The 21,648-nt window shown below is 38.0% G+C and overlaps 2 protein-coding genes across 2 annotated transcripts; one reads left to right on the top strand and one right to left on the bottom strand.

Moving 5' to 3' along the window:
* The first annotated feature begins 7,367 nt into the window (after nucleotides 1-7,367).
* On the top strand, nucleotides 7,368-9,174 carry LOC135677081 (desmethyl-deoxy-podophyllotoxin synthase-like). Its single transcript, XM_065188988.1, has 2 exons — nucleotides 7,368-8,287; nucleotides 8,377-9,174. Exons 1-2 carry the CDS (start codon nucleotides 7,394-7,396, stop codon nucleotides 9,010-9,012), a joined length of 1,530 nt encoding a protein of 509 aa, XP_065045060.1. The 5' UTR covers nucleotides 7,368-7,393; the 3' UTR covers nucleotides 9,013-9,174.
* A 1,683-nt stretch (nucleotides 9,175-10,857) lies between these two features.
* On the bottom strand, nucleotides 10,858-21,359 carry LOC135677080 (uncharacterized). Its single transcript, XM_065188987.1, has 11 exons — nucleotides 20,937-21,359; nucleotides 15,382-15,504; nucleotides 15,148-15,244; nucleotides 14,960-14,995; nucleotides 14,688-14,875; nucleotides 14,479-14,581; nucleotides 13,274-13,455; nucleotides 13,116-13,193; nucleotides 11,816-11,918; nucleotides 11,654-11,747; nucleotides 10,858-11,428 (listed from the first exon to the last, which is right to left on the bottom strand). The coding sequence occupies exons 1-11, from the start codon at nucleotides 21,317-21,319 to the stop codon at nucleotides 11,109-11,111; spliced, it is 1,707 nt and encodes a 568-aa protein (XP_065045059.1). The 5' UTR covers nucleotides 21,320-21,359; the 3' UTR covers nucleotides 10,858-11,108.
* Nucleotides 21,360-21,648: the final 289 nt, after the last annotated feature.

Here is a 21,648-nt window from a genome sequence, read left to right as displayed (position 1 = left end):
ATGTCCATAATAGGACGATCTAAAAGTAAAAAGCATGTTATTCTACAACTGACATCAAAATAAAGATTCAACTAGACTATCATGTCACAGGGTTAATCCTAACGGTCACTGAATCTTAATCAGTATATGCTAACCATCTTGTAGAATCTAAAACATTACAATCTGATGAAGAAGTAAAAAGATATAACACGAAAGTTTGGCCTCTCACCAATCGATTGCCTTTCACTCCAACTTCTGTGAATTTATTTATATGAAGAAAAGCCCTAGTAAACACACAGTAGAAACCATAAAGAAGAAGAAATTAAAAGGAATATTTTAGATCATAAAGATAACAACAAAGCAAAAAAACAAGGGTGATGGTTATGAAGTTTCACGGATAATGCCAAGTTCTAAGAGAGGAGGAGAGAGGATTTACTGTGAAGCGACTTCGTCAACGGCATGCGAGCATGGTAGCAGTGGCGCGTATTGGAATCCCACTGACGGCCGTGATCACCAGGACAAGATGTATGCGAGTAATGCGGTAATGACATACATTGAAATCCTAACGAAAGGTGTGAGTGTGTGAGTTTGGACGTAGAAATTGATATACGAGATTATTGCATGGAGATTCATGAGATATAAGGTTCTTAATTATTGAATTCTGAAATCTAATAAAAACTAATGAGAGATTATTGGATAGAGATCCATCAATCTAAAAGGCTTGGGTACTTGGACGAAGATTCAATACTCAATAAAACAAGATCAATTAGAGTTAAATTGACATGAAGCCTCTATAAATAGAAGAGTATCAAATATCTATAGATTAGATATTTTTTTTAGTTGCCACATCCTATTCTCCTCTCTCCTTCTCCTCTTCAAATAGTAGATGTCGAGTTTTGGGTAACGATTTAAGGAGCATCATCATAACCATGATGTGTGGATATCGTTAGAGAGGAGGATGCGATGCTTAACCTCCTTTATCATCTCCTACAGATTAATAAGGATTTAGGGATATACGATCTCCCGAGATAACACAACTATTTCACGCGTGATTTTAAATTTTGTGGATTTTTATATAACAATTTTCGTAATACCTTTTTAGGAATTTGATATTTTTATTTCTGTTCTTCCATTGAGCATATGATGTCATTCCTAAATTTCTCTTTAGATTTTACATGACAGAAAAAACAAGAAGATTTGGTTATCACAAGTGAAATATATCAAGAATGTATTGAAAAAGGTTTAGAGTTCATCAAATGATGAGGAGAAGAAGAAAATATAAAAGGTTTTGTATATTTCAGCATTTGAAAATTTAATATACGCGATAGTATGTACGAGGCCGGATATCATATATGTAGTAGGTGTTACGAGTAAATTTTTTGCAAATCCAAGCAAAGAACACTGGACAACAATGAATTAGATCTTTAGATATCTCAGAGAGAGTTCTAAAGTTTATTTAAGCTTTGGAGGTAGACCACGTGTGTTTATAGGTTACATAGATACAGATATGGTAAAATATATTGATTCGAGGAAGTCCACATCATGTTTTATATTTACTTTTGCAAAGGAAGCTGTGTCATGGCAATTCAGATTGAAAAGATGTATTGTTCTCTCTACCACAAAGGTAGAATATATTGTTGCTGTAGAGGTTTCCAAAGAAATATTATGAATAAACGAATTATTACAATAATTGGGGCTGAAACAAAAAAATTATGTGGTGCATTGTGACAACCATATCACCATCCATTTGTGTAAGAACCAAATTTTTCATTCCAAATCAAAACATATAGATATTGTATACCACTTGATTCAAAATGTACTTGAAGAGAAACAATTGTAACTTCTGAAAATTCACACAGATACTAACGGAGCAGACATGTTAACAAAGACCTTACCAAAAGAAAGGCAAGAGATATGTCGACAGCTGATCGGTATGGCTTCATATTGAGGAGTCATAGGACAACCTTCCTTATGAGCTGAAGGGAGAGGTTGTTGGACAGACAACTCATTGATTCAACTTATAGTGGGCTTTAACAACCCATAACCCACTTCCCTTATTAACCTAAATATAGATCTAATAAGGGGGTGTGTTAGCCGTAAAAAAGGTGCAGAAAATTAGGGGCAGAAAACTACAACAGCAACATGATTAAAAAAAAGAGAAAATGACAGAAAATAAAAAAAATATAGAAAAAGACATGAATAATACAGAGACGGTTCTTAATTATTCAGATAGTGTTCTTATTCTCATATCAGATCTACAGATTCTTATTGTTATTACTTGGAGAAATTTTGGATATTATGTATAGTGATATAATCTTTATATCTCAAATATTTTCTTGTGATTGTTACTTAGGTTTTGAAAAAAAATCTTTGATATTTATATATTCATTATTTTTATAGTAGATTTTTTCCTATTTACTCTACGATAACAATGGCGTATAGTGGAATCTCACTTACTGCCATGACAACGAGGACAAGATACATGCGAGCATGGCGATAATGTCATGGAATCCCAACGACAGCCACATTGATCAGGACAGGACATTAGAGTTCCAAAGAGGAGGATGAAAAGAAGACAAAAGCACGAGTTAAAGAGTAAATGCATTCGATGTTCTCAATTATCTTTCTCTACGGTTGTTTTATATTACTGTCGTTTCTGTAATCAATTAATTAACTAAATGGTTCTACGGAACCGATCCATATATACGACATCATCATCCGACAAAGTCAAGAGTTCTTGGGTCAGCTCTGACCTCAAACATTATGGGATCACGATATAACCCTTAAAACGTTGATAGATGCACTATCGTTTGTTCACATACAGAACAAGTAGAAAAAAATTTTTGCATGTGTGGACATAATCGATAAGATGGCATGAACTGTTGATTTGTGCGCCAGAGAGCGAGAAAGGTAACTATCAATCAACTCTTATATTGTCAACCGTTCATTCGTCACTGTTTTACGAATTTATGGGATACACCGCTGTGTTTTTCGCATCGATTGAGAGTCGCCTTTCGTTGCTGCGTGCCTCATTATTGCTGTTTTTGGGTTGCACCCAAAATTCGTCAGCGCCCATTATAAGATAACTATTCAACGAGTTCAACAGTTTAAACTTGGATCTAAGAATTTGACTTCGATATGTCAACTTCGTATGCAGCCGTCATACTACATGCTTAAAGACAACGTGCTATGAACACGGGATGCGTCTCTGAGTGTCTGCACCTTCGACTTTTCTTTTACGTGCCACACAAATTTTGTCCCAAGACATCGTGATATGATACTAAACTAATGGCCACTGTGATCCGTGTTTTAGGACTTGCAGATTTAGAATATTGAAGATTATGAATGTAAATTTCAAACCAAACCATATCACTCTCATATTTCAAAGTCGAATTTTCCTTGATCAACTCTGACCTAAAACCATAAAATCCCTTGTGATTCAACTCTTGCTAATGGATTATGACGACTAATGGACATAATCAAGTAGATCCTGTCGACTTTATGGCTTTATGGAGAGGGAGCTATAAATCTTAATCATCGACCATCACCCTGTCAGCTTGACAGTCGAAATTTGAAAGGCGTCGACTCATCAACCATAGGAACGCGTTAGCTTATGTTTGTGGTGCTGCAAGTTGCAAACCGTGAGCTAATCAGATTCGTTTTAGGTTAGCATCACATCACATCGAAACATAGACAGGGATGTATGACTGAGTCAAGTGTCGATAAAGCCAATGCATCTGACGTCTGTGTACTGGTATGACTCTTCCTAAAATGACTGATATAGAGGAAAACTCTGATAGAATAATTCTTATATATCGATTTCAACGTAGAATTAATCATGCAGTTATGCTTCTTGGTAATTTGGGAGGGTATTGCACCCTGGTCAAATACTAACATATGACCACATCTACTCTCCTAGAAAGCTATTTTGACATGTAGCTCTATCGAGAAACTCACTCCGACATTTCAGATCGGAAGACAGCCACAAAAACTCGTAGCTACATGATAAGAAGAGAGGGCAAACCACAGTCAAATTCATAACCGTTCGCAATTTTAAGAAAAGTAAGAAAACATATGGCTCTTTGATACAGAGACAAGTAAGAAAAACATATGGATATGAACGATTGCTTTGCGCAGAGGGAACCGTAAACTTGACCAACGTCTATTACATTGTCAACCATTGTCTCGTCACTGTCTTGCAAATTTTTGGTATACGTTGCATTGTCAACGTGATCACTGTCTTACAAAACTTTTGGATACACCAATCAGTGCTTGCATTAATTGAGGGTTGAGAATCGTCCATTCATTGTTGCGCGTCAGAGATGCACGCAGATGGTCCACTGGTTTGCACCCAGAACTCGTGGGTGCCCTTTCTCAAAACGCTATTCAACGAGGGCAACAGTCCAAACCTGGGATTCTTGATTTGACTTCCACCTGGCAATTCCTCTTACCGCATGCTCAAAGAAATAATACAACTGATGGCCTCTGAAGACGGCCGGCCGTGTCTTCGAGTGTTTCCATGTATGTATATACATATAAACCTGTTCCAATACATTGTGATTTGATATGATACTAAACTAATGGCCACTGTGGTGCAAAGACTTGTAATGCAGTTCTAAATCAACGTAATTTGATTAGGAAGACTGTCATGGAAGTCGCCACGTGACATGGAAGCTATATACAAAACTAAGCACTGTCATGTATATGACGAAGGAAGCTAATTCTACCTCCAATAGTTGACGTACGCATGCAAATAAATTGAAATATACTTTTCCTAGCACTAAACCTATGCAAATATGAACTTCAAATAGATGGCATCTGCATAAATAATATCTCGAGTGCTTCATAGTTGCACGCATACTTCATTATGATCAGGACTTGCAGGTATATAATATTGACGTTTATGGTTGAAAATTTCAAACCAAATCAATGGTTTATCACTATCATCTGTCAAAGTCGGATTTTCCTCGATCAACTCTGACTAAAAACTATCTATTGTTGTGATCCAACTCTTTTTGATAGATTATGACCACCAAGGTAAACTTTTTCCAAGAGTGGACATAATCAAGCAGATGCCGTCAACTTTGTGGCTTTGTGGAGAGGGAGCTGCAATTCTTAACCATCAGTATCACCCAGTCAGCTTGACAGTGGACGCTGTTGAAATTTCAAAGGCGTCGACTCATCAACTACGTAAACGTCAGCTTATGTTTCCGCTGATGCCGGTTGCAAATCGCGAGCTAATCAAATTTTAGGTTAGTATCATATCACATCAAAACATAAATTGCGTTGTAAGAGTGAATCAATTGTAGATAACGAACATCCATCTGACTTTTATGTACATAGACGCGACATCAAAGTTGTAGTATGACTTTTCTAAAATGTCTGATATGCCAGTAAAACTCTGATATGAATAAGTCTTATAATATCGATTTCAACTTTAGATTAATCATACACCTACATTTCTTGGTAATTAGGGAGGATATTTTACCCTGGTCAAATACTAGCATATGACCGCATCTACTCTCCTAGAAAACTATTTTGACATCTAGCTCTATTGACAAACCCATATTGACATTTCAGATCGGAAGACATAGCCACATCCATGTCAATATATCAACTTTGAAAATATCGATACCCCTCCTTCGGCCAAAATGTGCACTTTACATAGGGAACAGGTCAAGAAACACTATGATACCTTAGCAAGTCTGTGTTCATACTTGCTGGTCTACGCTCTTGTATTTTTATCTCTAGGAAGCCGGCGAATCGTCTGTTCGTATTTGCTGGTCTACGTTATTGTATTTTAATCTCTAGTACACTGGCAAATCATGTCAGCGTTGTAGATAACAAAAGATAAGGTGAACCATCATCCTCTAGCGATAGACTCATTCCATCGCCATGACTTCACGAAATCAAAATGACATGATACGTGCCAAAATATAGAATATTCTTTCCCACCGTATATTATATAGATGATCTTCTTCAACGGTGCAATGTTATTCTTGGCATACCACGAAAACTCATAGTTACAAAGATAGGGCAAACCGTAGTAATCTAGAAACTCTGTTTTTATCTTTTTTTCCGCTCTCCATTCATGAGGCTCGTGAAGCTTTAGTCACCTTTGTGAAGCAACTTCTGATATAAGCAGCATACGAGGGTCACCAGGAAACTCTTAATGTATATTTCTTTACATTTTTTAGACCGACCCTGATGCATCGTTAGAAAGTTCCTGAGAGCATGAGAGATTACACCTTCGACTTTTCCTTGAAGTGCCGCATGAAAAGTTTGTCCCAGATGAACCATCGTCAAAACATTGTGATATGATACTAAAGATTTGCATATGCTTCAAAATTAACGTAACAAGTGATAGCTTTATTCCAAATTAACTTTGAAGATAAGATCACGTCAGTCGCCTACCCTGGATCCCTTTTTTGGCTGCATCCTTCAATGTTCAAACTGCAGGTACAGGATTCTGCTTCCTTTACCCTTCCTATACTAGGATGACCGCGGGCTGCTCTTCTTGCAAGGCACATAACCATTTGATAGCGGAAGGGTTTGCTGTCCTGGAAGCGCTCAAACATGCGGAGGATCTACATTGGATCGATCAACTTGTGGATTTAATCTAATTTAACAATCCCTCATCTCCGTCATCAATGGCTCCGAGGAAATCACATCGTACCTTAGAGCCATCATCTCTGATATCAAGCTGTGATGGCCACTCTTCAGTCTTTTGTCCTAAGTTTCGTACCAAGAACCTCTAATTGCAAAGCTCACCGGTTAACTTTCTTTTTTGGTAAACAGGATAACTTAGGCATGTCGTCCAACCCACTTGCTGTGTTTTTCAGATTTAAATGAAAGTTATTTGTACCTTTAAACGCTAAAAAAAAAACATCGACGCCATATACAAAAACTAAGCACCGTCACGTATATAAGTTACACATGCAACGAAACAATTGCGTTACGAAACTTGCTAAAAAAGATGATGAATGAAACTAACACGCTCGGAGTAGGAACACGTCCATGGCGGATTGCTTGTGGCGAAACAATCGACTACAAACTGAAAGTTGGCGTAGGTAGAGATTCTAGAAAAAAGAATATAGATAACAATTATTTATCGTATTTTATAGTTTGTTCTCATTGTAAAGTAGCTGCAGAATCTGACCGCCACCATTGTGATCCCATTATTTTTTTTGTTGTACCATCGACTTTGTTCCAGATGAACCAGTCACAAAACATGGTGAGTCGATTTCCACCCCGGTTTAATGCCATATGTCAACTATCCTAATTCAACTCTGTGATGATACGATAACGTCTGTCATTACGCAATCGGGAAACTGCACGCGAAACTCATAACTGTCATGTCTATAAGAAGGGTGGACGGGCCTGTGGTGCCTCATTACCAGAAAACTAATTAAGCATGGATCTCACCAGCACAGCCTTCCTCTTCTCCTTTCTCGTCCTCCTCGTATCGCTCCTGCTTCTCAAGAAGAACAGGTCCAGTCGAGGAGCTCGTGCCAAACTGCCTCCTGGTCCATCTAAGCTCCCTATCATAGGCAGCTTACACCATCTCTTCAATGCCCTGCCGCATCATTCCCTCGCTGCCTTATCTAAGAAATTTGGCCCCGTCATACTCCTGAAGCTTGGTGAGCTCCCCACCCTCGTTGTCTCATCTGTCGAAGCGGCTGCTGAGGTCATGAAAACCCACGACATCAGCTTCGCCTCTCGGCCCACCAACCTGACTCTCCAGACCGCCACATACGGTGACAGGGGCATCGGCTTTACCTCGTATGGATTACACTGGAGGGAGCTGCGCAAGATGAGCATCGTGGAGCTATTGAGTGCCAAGCGAGTCCAATCTTTTCGCTTTATCCGGGAAGAGGAGGTGCATAATCTTGTGCAGTCGATAGTCCTGTTGTCCAACACTAGTTCCACCGTGAACCTCAGTAGGAAATTTGCGCTGTTGGCTAATGACATAGCCGCACGGTCCATCATCGGGAGCAAGTGCAAGTACCAGAAAGATTTCCTACGGATAGTGTCGCAAACGCTGGAAGCTGCCGGAGGCTTCAGTTTGGCGGACTTATTCCCGTCATGGCCGATAATTAAACTTCTCAGTGGCGCAACTTCCAAGATGCAGAGGTTCCACAGTGAAATGGACGCGATCCTGAATAGCATTATTCAGGAGCACAAAGAGAGGAAGTCCCAGGAGCAACCGGAGGAGGAGGAGGACTTGGTCGATGTGATGCTGAGAGTTCAAGCTGAAGGTCGCCTGTCATTCCCGTTCGCAGACGAGTACATGAAAGCTATTATGCTGGTATGCTTTTTCTGAAACCCTAATCTTTCCTTACAGTCGCAGTTTCGAGAATCTAATTTCTGGTTTCCTTTTGCAACAAACACGTAAAGGATATGCTCGGTGGGGGTAGCGAGACCTCCGCAACAATACTGGAGTGGGCCATGTCGGAGCTGATGAGGAATCCAAGAGTGATGCGGAAGGTGCAAGAGGAGGTGAGAGAGACTGTCGGAGGAAAGGGAAAGGTGACGGAGAACGACATCAACGGAATGAACTACTTGAGACTGGTCATCAAGGAGACTCTGAGGCTGCACCCTCCTGTTCCTCTGCTGCTCCCCCGAGAGTGCCGGGAGGCGTGCGAGGTTCTTGGTTATCAGATACCAGAGAAGACGAGAGTCTTCGTGAACGTTTGGGCCTTGGGAAGGGATCCTCGATACTGGGACAATGCCACTGAGTTTGAGCCAGAGAGATTCGAGAGCAGGAATTCTATGATCGACTTCAAAGGAACCAACTTCGAGTTCTTACCTTTCGGGGCAGGCAGGAGGATGTGCCCCGGGATGTCATTTGGTTTGGCGAGCATAGAGCTTTCCCTGGCTTGCGTTCTCTACAATTTTGATTGGGAGATCCCAACGGGAGATGATGGGAAGCCTCACGAGCTGGACATGAGCGAGACCTTCTTGCTTACGTGCCGGAGGAGGTCAGACCTCTGCCTGCGTGCCATCCCTCGCATTCCTTTCTCCGTGACCTGACCTTTACCCAAAAATAAACACTCGTAGTCGTTTCTTGTCCTTTTCATACATGCACTTCTTCTCAGGAGTCTTCATCAGTGTCGTCGTCGTTGTTATCGTCATCGTCGTAGTAGCATTGTTACAGATATGTGTTGCACTTCATATAAACAGTGTTGATAGGTATGAGAGGCTCTTTCGTGTAAAAGCCTCTTATGGGCAGTTTAATATAATGAAATAATATTAAATTAAATAAAAAGGTCTCTGTTTTGATTTTTGAAATAATTAAATATTATTGTCAGTGATGAACGTTACGATAAAGCATAGTTTGGATACCGTAAAATTTCATCTAAATCTTGATTTGGCTTGTTTTCTAGTCAACTGTATCTCCAGTCCAACTAAGAGACATTACGAACCAAGATAAATATAAGTATCCGAATAAACCAAACTCTTAAGTTAAGAGTTTGGGATTTCGAACTTTACAGCTTGTTTGATCATTAGTGATTCTGTAAAGTTTCTCTTAACACATAAGCTAACGCTTGAAGGCATAACAAATCCAATTTGTCTCTATCATTCATATTCAAAATGGTATATCTATTATTGGAAGCATAAGGCAAAGGCATCTAATCATCAAGTGCATAATAGGATACCCTAACTTCAGTATCACTTTCATGCTTCGCCAGTCTTAAAACTTGTAAAGCTGTAAAGGTAACAATGGAAAAATAAACAATTAATTAATTAATTAATATCTTATGTCTTGATGTCTTAAAAAAAAACAATTGAAAGTTAATATAACAATCAAGATGGAAGATTAGTACAACATTACTTTTGGTCAAGGAAGCATTTTCATGGCGAATCAACCAGTATTTTATTTGAAATATGGATTTTCAATGTCCCTTTATCCCTTACGTTGACCTTTTACTATGTTTCTCATCTTTTTGCCTTGGGATTCAGTTGGCTCTTTGATTTGCGATCAGACGAAGGATGTCAACAAGTTTTTGCTTACATTTGATTCTGTCGTATCTGAAATTTTTTGCATTTTGACTTGTCGTATTTGAAAGCATGAAGCACAAAGAAAACCTTCGATTGGATTTGAAAGAATGAAGCATCTAGAAACCGTCTTGTAAGTCAACTTATTACTTTTCTTAATGAGTCCTTTTGTTTTCTGATCGGGATGGAAGGCTTAGTTTGTGCTAGTTGTGCTATTCACCCTACGGTGAAGATATTTTGTTAGAAGCTATTGCACTGTTGTCTCGTAATAAGGGATGGATTCACTACTCTTGTGATTTCTAGTAATGCTATGTGTTTGTTCCCTATGTGGAAATATAGCTCGGTCTTCGATTCACACATTCTTTTGATAGAGAGGGCAATCACTTTATCAGGTCTCTTTGATCCAAGAGGACAAAGACATCCCTTGGTCAATTTTATTCCCTCTCTCATCTTTAGACAGGGTAGTAGTGTTGCCATTTGACTGACTAGTTTTGCCACATTTTGTAAGTGTGACAGGATCTGAAGTTCTTAGGGAGTTGTCTTTTTTTGGTTTTTGCTGTGCTCCTAGAAATGGGAAGGAAGAACAGCTGGTAGACTGAACACCAGCCATATAATCTATCCCGGAGATCAACGACCATGTAATTGACTGCTACATCAGGTTCTACCAGAGGCCACATCATGGCAGTTTTCAAGGTTCATTTAGTTCATCTAGATAAGCTTTTCCTGGTGGGCTTTGAAACATGATATGTACTCTCAAAACATTTTATAGATTTCTTTTTAATCCTTATTACGCTCCATATAAGAAAATCGCCACGAAATGTTTTGTCGCCTACAGTAAAAATCCTGAAACATTCACTTCCAATCAAAGTGGAGTGTAAATTTAGGGTAACAACTAGTTCTGGCTTTTTCCCTTAAAGCAAGATACTTTAAATATAGAACACCATATATGACCTCTCCGCTACTGGATGCACAGTGCCAGACATACATAAAAACTCTTTTGGAAATGATGATTACAGAAAGAGAAAAAAGAAACCTTAAGGCTAATTAGAAAAGAAATCACACTCGTATCTTTTATAATAGTATGTTACTTATTTACTGGATTCTCGAAGAACCTGTGTGTGTCTTATTTCCTATGTTGCACTGGCTTTTGAATCCAGAAGGGCCAAATACTCTGCTATGGCCTCTCCTTCTTTCATTACTTCCATGTCGTAGTCTGCCAATGGATCACCTGTCAGTTCTTTTGCAAGCTCGTCTTCCATGACTTCGTCTCTTGGATATTTGTGTTCTTCTCCCAGATCCATTTTATCATCATTAGTTAAAGCAGTCGATGGTGGCTCTTGATCATCTTTCGGTTGGTTGATTGTAGCATGCTGGCTGTCCTCTGAATTTGCTCCGACAAGAAGTTTCAACGCATCCTCCTTGGTATGTGACCTTTGCACAGCATCCACAACTGCAGTCGAGAATAGTTAATTCCGAATGCAAGTACTGGACTGTAACTGGAGCTAATGGAGATCTATGATCAAACATATGGAACTTGCTGTTTGTGAAAATAAGTATGGTTTGATAACTAGGGCAGAATTAGATGCCTGGGAGTCATCATGAGAAGGGCACCCTTGTCAAAAATAAATTCATGAAACACTTGATTGTCTGAGGAATAAATCAAGCGATGAAACACCTGATGATCGGTTATAACCCAAGGATACTAATTCCTCAATGTCTGCACCTGATGAACCCGATACTCCCAACTTCCTCCTCTTTTCAAGTCGACTCTGGAAGTCAAAAGGTCATTAGTTAGTGAAAATAATAACAGAAAAGCACTCTGAAGAAAACCAAGTACCTGAAGGGCACAATTTCTTTCAGGATTTGTCAACAAATCTAATGCTTTTTGAACATCATTTTCATTCACCCTGAGAGCCTCTGCAGCAAGATCTCTCTCAAAACTGCAAAATAGATTGACAAGTAGTGTACATGTAATGATCCTAGACACCAGAGAGCAATCTGATAAGTGCCTGACACAATCTAATGTTCCACAATCCATATAAGCAAAGCCATTACATCTGTCACAGTCTGCTATATGCCATGATTTATTAGTACTGAAAATCATGTAACGATTCCTTCGGGAGAACACAACACAAGAAATAGAAGACAAGTCAAACTTTAACTAGAAAGGATTTTCTTCAACAATGTTACCTCCCCATCTAACAAATTATTAAGAGCCCAAACATGGAGCTCATCTTCATTCTTAAGTGAACCTTTTTGTGGCCTCAGCTAAATATGATCAAATTTTCATCAATTAAATCTTGAAAATAGCAGATTTACCACCTCCACCTCAAAGTCATACCTTGTTTGTAAATTTTCTATGACTTCGAAACCACTCTGTGCTCATGCACATTGGTGCAGTTGTAATCAGCATTCAAGTCCTTGTAGGGAACTGATTACTGCTATGAACCAAGCTGAAATCAGCCACATTGCTGTATAAGCTTGTTAAGCAAATTAGGATATTATGAAAGATGTGCGTCACAGATTTTACGTCTCCTAGCTGTTTGGTCATTAAGAAGAACCACTTTGCCAGATAACACTATTAAAGTAGTCTAAAGAAATGTATGTGGCAAAAATCAGAAAATCAAGTGAGGGCCAGTGTATAAGGGCTACAAGGAATCTCTGAACTCTGTTTATTTTAACCTAGTCCTATCTTACTCATACCCAATGGATTAACCTTAAAAGGTGGAGACCTTTAACTAGCATTTAAATTTAGTACGAAATAATTCCTGGAGTCTTGTGGAAAACATAAGAAGATTACCTAGAGATATGAGGAACATGCATTTATTCTAGGTTAGCATATGCTATATCAGATAGTCACATATTTGAAACGGTGCAAGCTTTGTCTATGAGTTCAGGATATTATTACCAGTGCATATGGAAAAATATGATGTAATTGTTTTTTGGTACAATGAACCCAATAGATAATAAATACGAGGGAAAACTCACATCAGATACTTGGCCTTCCAAGGCTTTTACAATTCAATAACAACAAAATATTAATTCAGAAGTAGCAAGCGGCATATGCTCTGTGATAGAATATGTGATACTGGTAGAAATGAAAGATCATAAAGGATCAATAGCATTTATTTGCTTACCCAATAGATACCAACTCATTTAACTCTTGCAGATTAATGGGCTTGTGTTTGGGGGTTGCACCATAACTCTTCTGTTCTCTACAAGTTCATACAATCAGCAACAATCATTAATTAAAAAATAAGATGAAAACATTCTATGGCAAGGTATAGAGCTATACAAAATCTCCGCTTGTCGCTGAATGTTCTCCTGTTTCCTGAGTATTTTCCTAGCTTGCTCTTCAACCAGGAAATGAACTGCTGATTGAACATCTTGACCAGTCATTCTTAGGGCCCTTTTTGCTGCATTTTCTTTGTAACCCATTCCCATAAGCAGTGACAAAGCTTCATCGGGTACTTGAAGCTAAAGGTATTGGCACATTGAATTAGTATATAAGATGTTCCTTAAATAAGTGAAAAAGGAAAATTCCACAGCTATTAACGAAATATGATAAAGTGGATTTCTTGTCAATCATTGAATAAATTATAAATGCACACATTCATACATACATATGTGTATATTGACAATTGCATATGCACGAGAATGACATACAAAATTTCTCCTTCATCTTCATCTTCTCAATGTTTCCTTCCAATATGCTCGAAGTCGTCTTTTAGATATTATTCTATGCATATTTATGTATGATATGCAAAGAGAAACTACCAAGGTCGAGTTGACAAAAACTAGATTTCTAACTATCATATTTAATAATGATACAAGTGTTCAACCAGAAAACATACTTTAAGAGTAAAATGAAAAATTAGAGGGCTCAAACATCTCCTTTGAGGCCTTAATAGAGTTCACCACAAGAATTGTTCAGATAAGTCCTAGTTTGCTAATTCCCTATTCATATATGCAGATCATTTTGTCATGAATGATAGGTTTTCTCTTGATAAAAAGGTAAAGATCCTCACTGATAAAAGACATTGCCCCACTAGTTCTACAACATCTGCTATATGTCATATCCTATTTATTAAAATTTTAAACCTACTTATGTAGGTTTTCTCTTGATAATATGCTAAAGATGCTCATTGATAAGATCCTTGTTCCACTAATGCTACAAATACTGCTATCTATTAATCAAACCATATCCTATTTATCAGGATTTTAAATCTACCTAGTACCTATGCTATATTATACCAGATCTTGTGACAATATCCAGTAGTAGGAAAAAAATTAAGTTGTTTCTAGAATTTCTGAAGCTATTGTAAGATATAACCACCAGGAAACAAAAATCTATTTGCAGTATTAAATTAGGATGCCAATAAAATTTTATTGGATATTTTCTTGACAAAATATGAAGAGAAAATAGTACCAATAATAGACATATCAATAGTAACAATTGATATAAAATGTTATTCTCAAGCTGATAGAAATGTAAGGGACCTGCATATATTTGGCCTGTGCAGAGCTTAAAGCTTTACGAGCTTCTTCATACTTGTCACTATGATAAGCCACTACCCCTTCCAAGAGCTCTAGTCTCAGATATCTGTCTCAAGAAGTCACAAAACAAATGTGATTTAATAGGAGAAAATTCCAAGGAAACCATTGAGAGATGTAATAGACATAGTACATGTGCTAAAAAAGAACCATACGTGGCAAGTTCTGCTCGATAACCAGCTTGGAGGAGCCTCAAGCGAGTTGAATCTTTACCATGGGAACGTTCAAAACCTTTTCTAGCATTTTCTAGCCGAATTCCAGCCACTGCTAAACACGATATGTCCTGGAGCATGAAGTAGCACCACACAATATCTAGTTGAAGTATCGGCACGTTGTCAATCATCTAGGTATCGGCAGCAAAATGGCCATGGACACATGTTAGAAAAATGTTTTACATGCCAAGAAAAAACTCAATGACTTAATTTACCTCAGTAAGTTTAGGATCACAAAGAGAGAAAGCCTCCTGCATGTACAAAGCTAAAATGGTCAATTTCATTGCATATTGTAGTAGTTCCTACAACACAGAATTTTCCTTGCATATTCTCAATGAAGCATAATGGAGTATTGTCAACGTTCTTGACAGATCAAAACAAAAATACAGTTAGTGCAACTAACCTCTCCCATGTACAGAACATCCAAGGCCTCCTTGAACTTCTGTTTTCTAACGAGGCTTCTAGCATTTGTGTGCAGCATCAAACCCATCATCAAAGCCCTGTCAGTCAATATCAATTCTCTCGTTATAATGATTATCATAAAGAATTAAAAATTCTGTATAAAAAATATTCTATTCCACAATATTATACAAATATAAAAGTATAAATATGATTTTTTACAGAATAAACGAGATACTTTTTATCTGATTCAGATCCCAACATCAATTTTTGACCATTCTGATCCTCTAGTTCTATATTGTAGTCCTCCAGAGGAAGTGAACCATCTGCATGCCTTTCACTTAAAGCTTTAGCAGCATCCCTGTCAACGCAGAGGCATGAAATAACCAACAGGGATTAATACTAACATCCAATTTGACTTTGAGATAAAGTAAACTTATCCTTCACTCCATGGAGAAAGAACAATGCATTATAGAAAAGGAAAGGACATATATCATAATTATTCTCGTGGAATAATTATATTGTAATTGTTAATTATAAAAATAACTTTTTCCTCAAGAAAACAGTGGATTATGACTATTGACAATTTGACTAAACTAAGACTTGACTGCACTTGTAAAATGTCATACCAAATGGAATAAGTGATGGAGATAACTTGAAGAGCTAAAGATCCTTGGTTTTAAAATGAACTAAGTCAAGACCAAAAGTATAATTTTAATCCTAAATTATCTAGTGAATTTTCTCAAGATATTTTTCTTAACATGTATAGGAATAGATGCTTGATACGACTAAAACATAATAAGTTAACACTTAACAAAGGTTGGGTATCTCTGGTTCTAGTGCTTGGTTATCTATGTTTTTTGCTTGTGGTCTTGGCATATTGATTAAAGCTTCCTCCATTATTGAGTGCATAAGTTTCTTAGTCAGTCATTGGGTTTCTCCCCAAAAACCATAAAAAATTATGCAACTCCTGTGTTTCATGGTTATCAGTGATCCTTCAACAATGCAAGCCCCTATAAGTCAATAGTTCTGCTTGGTCTTTAACACATTGTTCAAGGATAGCTGATGAAATTACTGACAACAATTTAGCACGCATAAAGCACAAGGAATGATAAGTAACACTTTTAAGTGTAGTATTGACTATTGAGAAGGCTAATACTAGATAACGTCTACAATGGTTATGCATTGCAGAAAAAGACAATGTTAGTAAAGCTGATGTTGAAGCCATCAAAGCAATGTTCCCAACTCCAAATGCAATCTACAAAGATTATAAACTGCAGAAAAAACAAAGTTAGTCAAGCTGACGTTGAGGCCCTCAAAGTAATGTTCCGGACTGATAATCCACTTCAGCATTTAAGATTGAAAATTCACTGACTCTTACTATATGATAATTAGAACATGCTCCCTACCCTAACTGCATTGGAAAAGGTATAGAATGGAAAATTATTACATGTGATAACTAAGTTTTTAAGTGTCCTATTGTCATGTCCTTATTCAGGGTTGCCTAAGGATTGGACTGCATGAGGTTAAGATCTAGGCCAATCCTTGCAAGAAGGTATCGCTTAGATGTCATCACGCCTTAGGCAATCCCAACTAAGCAGGTTAAAAGGGGAGTAGAGAGCTATTGGAGAAGGAAGGTGTGGTGGGCAATCGGGGAGGAGGAAGGAGAGGGGGTTATTAGAATCTAGGGAGGCTCTGAGCATGGTGGAGGAAGGAGAGGTGGTCGTTGGGGTTTGGGGAGGTTCGCACAAGCAGAGGAGAAGGTAAGGACCGCGAGAGGGGCACTCTTAGAGAGGAGAGGAGGAGGGAGAGGGGGGCCATTGGGGTCCATGGCAGCTCGACAGGGAGGGGTAGGGGGCAACAATGGAGAAGGGATGATAGAGAGTGAGTTATCACTAGAAGAGCCTGAAGATCCGCTCAGCACACATAAGTCACTTGCCAACTTCATTTGTCGTAAAGAGGAAGATGTTAACGTCGTTCACCATTGGAGAGGAAGATGTTGCCACCATCGATTACGTTTTCTAGGGGAAAAGAAACAAGGTTTCATGCGCGAGGGGAGGGGGGTAAAGGGAAAGGTTTGGTGTGTGTGAAGGAATTGGGCTCACATTGATCTGGTTTGATCTCAATTTGGTTTGGTCCAGGCTCGACTCAATTGGATTTGATTCAAACACATGCTTGAACTGCCCGACGCCATGGCTTAGGCACGTGCATGGGTTGCGCCCAATTGAAGGTGCCCTCTCAAACTTGATATCGGGCACTTGGCCTCACCTCATCTCGCCCAGGTGCCTAGGCAAGCGCTCGAGTACACAGTGACTTCACAGTTGGGATTGAATAGAGATGTGGTGTGAGTTAAACCTTCCCCATTTCACCTAAATCTTTGCCCCTAAGATAGGGATTTTAGTGTCCTACATGTTGTACCTATTCCTGTGATACCTATTCAAGCTAAGAATATGTTGCAATAGGACCTGTCCCAAGAGAGAAAATGAATGCCAAAGGTGTGATGCTATGTGTGCAAGAATATAATAACTAGATATACTACATGGGCACCACCCAGAAGGGGCTCCTTCTACCGCCATCATAACCAAAATCACATGCATCTTCTCTTAAAATACATTGAGCCCTATTAGAGTCAGTTACATGTATCCATTCCCACTATTGAAATCTACAATGAGCCATATCACTACAAAACTTAGAGCCATAACATCAGTTTAGTCTTCTTCTATCTTGTATGACAAATTGAAATTGACATGCCTTGTTTAACCAAAACATTTAAATATGCAGCTCCCACTAAGCTAGGACTTGAATGGGTTAATGTATAAAATCATATCCTCTTGCCAACAAAGAGGTTGTTATTGTGAAAATCATCCCTAAGAAACAACCTTACGATGATGCCAAGGTTGAAATCCCCAAACTCACTTAAACAATCATCACTTATCTATCCTTGATGAATATTAATCCCAAAGATTTCTTATTCTAGATATTCTAATAACTCATAAATTCATCTCAACTAAAGCATTTCTGATTTGTTATTTTCTAATTGACAAATATTTTGATCAAAGAAACTGTTGACCTTACAATCTATTGAAGTTTCTTATTCAAGGAGCACAAAGTAACATGTTTCTCCACTTTAACCAAGTTTGTAGGCTCATTTGAAAACCATATGGGCACACATAATTTTATGAATATGTTAATCTAAATATTTCTTATTCTAGCTATTCTAATAACTCATACATTCATCTCAACTAAAACATATCCGATTTGTCATTTTCTAATTGACAAATATATTGATGAAAGAACAAGCTCAAATGCAAGCTCATTCGAAAACCATACAGCTAAATGCAGGCTCAAATGAATGACAGCTAACCCAAATAAAAGATGCAGATCATATTCAGATATGGAGTCAGAGTCTTTAAACAATATGAATCATTGAAAAGAATCTTAAGGATATGTTTTTATCCAATTGCTTTATAGTTACACATGAGAAATAGCAAACATCACCTGAAACTTTCACAACATACTTTCATATTGGTTACATACAATTAACAAAACAAGGAGACATGCAGTACCAAAGAAGGTTGCTACAAGTCAAAAAAAAATTTATTAGAACTTGTTGGAAGTAATATGAAAGACTTGAATGAGATGATGTTTTGTGACAATAAAAATCAAATGCAAGTTCATTGAAAATTTTCTAGAGATCTTTGAACACAAAAAGATAACTTATGCTAGGGGTCAAAATGAAAGGAAGGAGATCAACATAAAAGAATTTGAGATTTACTTTACTTTAAGTGCAATAGGAACTCCAGTTTTAGTCATTTATATGGATATTAGACAAAAGGTGTTCTACCATCCTAACTATCATCAATCAAGGGTTGCCCCATAGATGCCATTTTGCAGTTGCAAGTTGTAGTCTACAAGGGAATTTCATTAAGAAAAAGGATCATGATTCTAACTGCTAATCAAACAACAGGTGCATTTTTCAATTGAAAATTAGAAGCGATTAAGCCTTTAAGTGACATGAGATGCTAATTTCAGTCTACTACTATATTTTGAATGACTTGTAAAGTGTGGGGATTAAGCCTTTAAGTGACATGAGATGATAATTTCAGTTGACTACTATACTTTGAATGTTTTGTAAAGTGTGAATACAATTTTTCGCATTAGCTTGAAATATTTGCAAAGGATTTTAAGATGGATGTGAGGAGTTACTAGGAAGGATAGGAAAAAATATTTTACTCGTGAACAATTAGATAGCTTCAATAAAGGAGAGAACGAAAGAGAATCTTTCAAAACAGTATGGACATATGTAAGGAGATCTATAGATGCTGTAATTATAAGAGATGAGATAATTACTGTTAATGGCATGAGGAAAGATAGAGGGAGACCTAAGAAAACTTTCCTAGAAACACAAAATAAAAATTTAAATGCTCTTACTTTAACTAAAGATGTTACTTTTTTATAGAGCTCAATGACAGCAATGGATTCATTTAGCCATCCCCAAATAGTTGGGTCATTATAGCTCATTGTTGTTGTTTGTTATTGTTGTTGTAACTTGAATATTTTTGCTGCAAGATATTATAAAACTTTTGAACAGAGAATTGGATCAATAATATTTCAAGGAGATAATAAGGGTAAGGTCTAATGGATGACCAAATATTTTGACTTAAAAGCCTCAAGATCAGATCTTTTTGAGCATAAGCAACATATAAACATGGATATTCCATAGTCAATTGGAAAGGTGAATAGTGTATTTGGCTTAGGAAGATTAAGGCTAGTACTCCCAGAAGGAACAAGATTGTTCGGTAACTACAATTTCTGGATCAAAAGTAGTAATAAGACTACAGCCCATAAATCCACAAACATGTCTTTTACATGCAAGACACGAACGAGGCATGTGTATATCGATAAACAGCATGAAGTATAAAATATAAGACGTCACCGTCAAGATGCACTTGTGTGCATCTGAACATATTTTCAAGCAAAGGAGACCTTAGTTAGAAAATGATACCATACTTCTCTTTCATGTGATCCTTGTTCTTATGTCTCATCAAGCAATCTTCAACATGGCTACACAACTACACCACCATCCAGACTATATCCAGAATGTAGTGTGGTTCTGCAAGCCAAATTCATAAAAATAATACGAATCCATTTTCTTTTTGACAATGGTATTAGCAGCTCCCATAGTTGGATTCATGTTGCTCTTCTATGACCTACATGACTAAAATTCAAGCACGAAAATAGCCTCTGATTGCAGAGATGAGGTTGTTGACAATCGACGATCGTCAGCATCAGTGAAAGCTACGAGTTGGGCCATCTTATTTTATCAATAGTTGTCGCAAGGAAGTTCCTCTGTGCAATGTGAAATTTGAATCAGATGACTGATGTAATTTTCTCACAAGTCAACCGTTCAATGACCCGGTCAACAACCAAAATCTATACTAGATTACAGATTTCACCCTCAACCAAGAAAATATCAATAGTTCTCTCTTAATTGTTTGAGCAAAATCGGTATAATTACAAGCATTCAACATGAAAAATGTTTTTCGCCTATGTCCCTAAGCAAGAAACGAACTACACAGGCCTAATCTAACACATATTTCAAAGAATTCAAGTGGTCTATAATAATGAACCGATTTCAATCAAAATCCTCATTTAGCTAAAGCATAACCAACAGAATAATTCACAAGGAGCAGAACCTCATCTTTACAAAAAGCAGCGGACGGAACCGAAAAGAAGAAAGGAATTAACGCAATAGAAGTAAAAGATGGCAAGATCAAGCGATTGAATTCGCACCTGATTCTCGCAAGCTTCTTCGCATGCTCGGCCTCAGAGGCCGCTTGATCATTGATCGCTTTCCCCCGGTCGCCACGCACGACGGTAGCGAGCACTTTGGCGTTGTTCTTGAGCCCCAACTGCCCCAGCGGCTTCGCCCGGCTGTCGTCCCTCAGGACCTTTCCCCCGCAGATCAGATTGACGCAGTCCGGGGCAGCGCCCGCCCGCCGAGCCACTTCTTGGCGGAGCATCGGCAGCGTCCATGCCTCCAGTTCAACCTCGATGACCCCCGACCACGCTCCGGCGATTCTCACCTTCGCCTCCGCCTCCGACTTCAGGTCGCCGCTGCCGACCGACGGTGACGCCGAGGTCGAAGTCGTCGTCGCCTTTTCTTCTTTCTCCATCGCGATTCGCAACCAACCGGTGAAGGCTTCGAGGGTTTTATAGCCTTACCTCTCTCTGCATAAAGTTCCCCGAGAACTGAAAACAAAATTATAATTATTCCTAGTGATATATGAAATTACTGTTTAACCCTTAATTATGATTGGTAGATTCTATAGTATAACAAATTAATATTCATTAAGGATCTTTTATGTGAAAAATCCCGGATTTGGGCACATTTTTATAATATAATAAATAAATAAATAAGATGATGGAGATCATGAGAATAGAGGTCATCAAAAACCTAATATCTCTATGAGAAATCCAAATATTTTTGTAGCAAATAATGAGT

The sequence above is a fragment of the Musa acuminata genome, chromosome BXJ1-6 (assembly GCF_036884655.1).
Source record: "Musa acuminata AAA Group cultivar baxijiao chromosome BXJ1-6, Cavendish_Baxijiao_AAA, whole genome shotgun sequence".
Lineage (NCBI taxonomy): Eukaryota > Viridiplantae > Streptophyta > Magnoliopsida > Zingiberales > Musaceae > Musa > Musa acuminata.
The sequence above is the reverse complement of the archived record's forward strand: the minus strand, read 5'-3'. Positions and strand labels throughout refer to the sequence as shown.

Coding starts and splice junctions, on each gene's coding strand:
- LOC135677080 (XM_065188987.1), bottom strand. CDS start 21,319: ATGGAGAAAGAAGAAAAGGCGACGACGACTTCGACCTCGGCGTCACCG. Junction 14,582..14,687: donor TATCGAGCAGAACTTGCCAC/GTATGGTTCTTT, acceptor TTCTTGAGACAG/ATATCTGAGACTAGAGCTCT. Junction 11,919..13,115: donor AATGAGTTGGTATCTATTGG/GTAAGCAAATAA, acceptor TCTATTTTGCAG/TTTTGAGAGAGATCTTGCTG.
- LOC135677081 (XM_065188988.1), top strand. CDS start 7,394: ATGGATCTCACCAGCACAGCCTTCCTCTTCTCCTTTCTCGTCCTCCTC. Junction 8,288..8,376: donor ACATGAAAGCTATTATGCTG/GTATGCTTTTTC, acceptor AAACACGTAAAG/GATATGCTCGGTGGGGGTAG.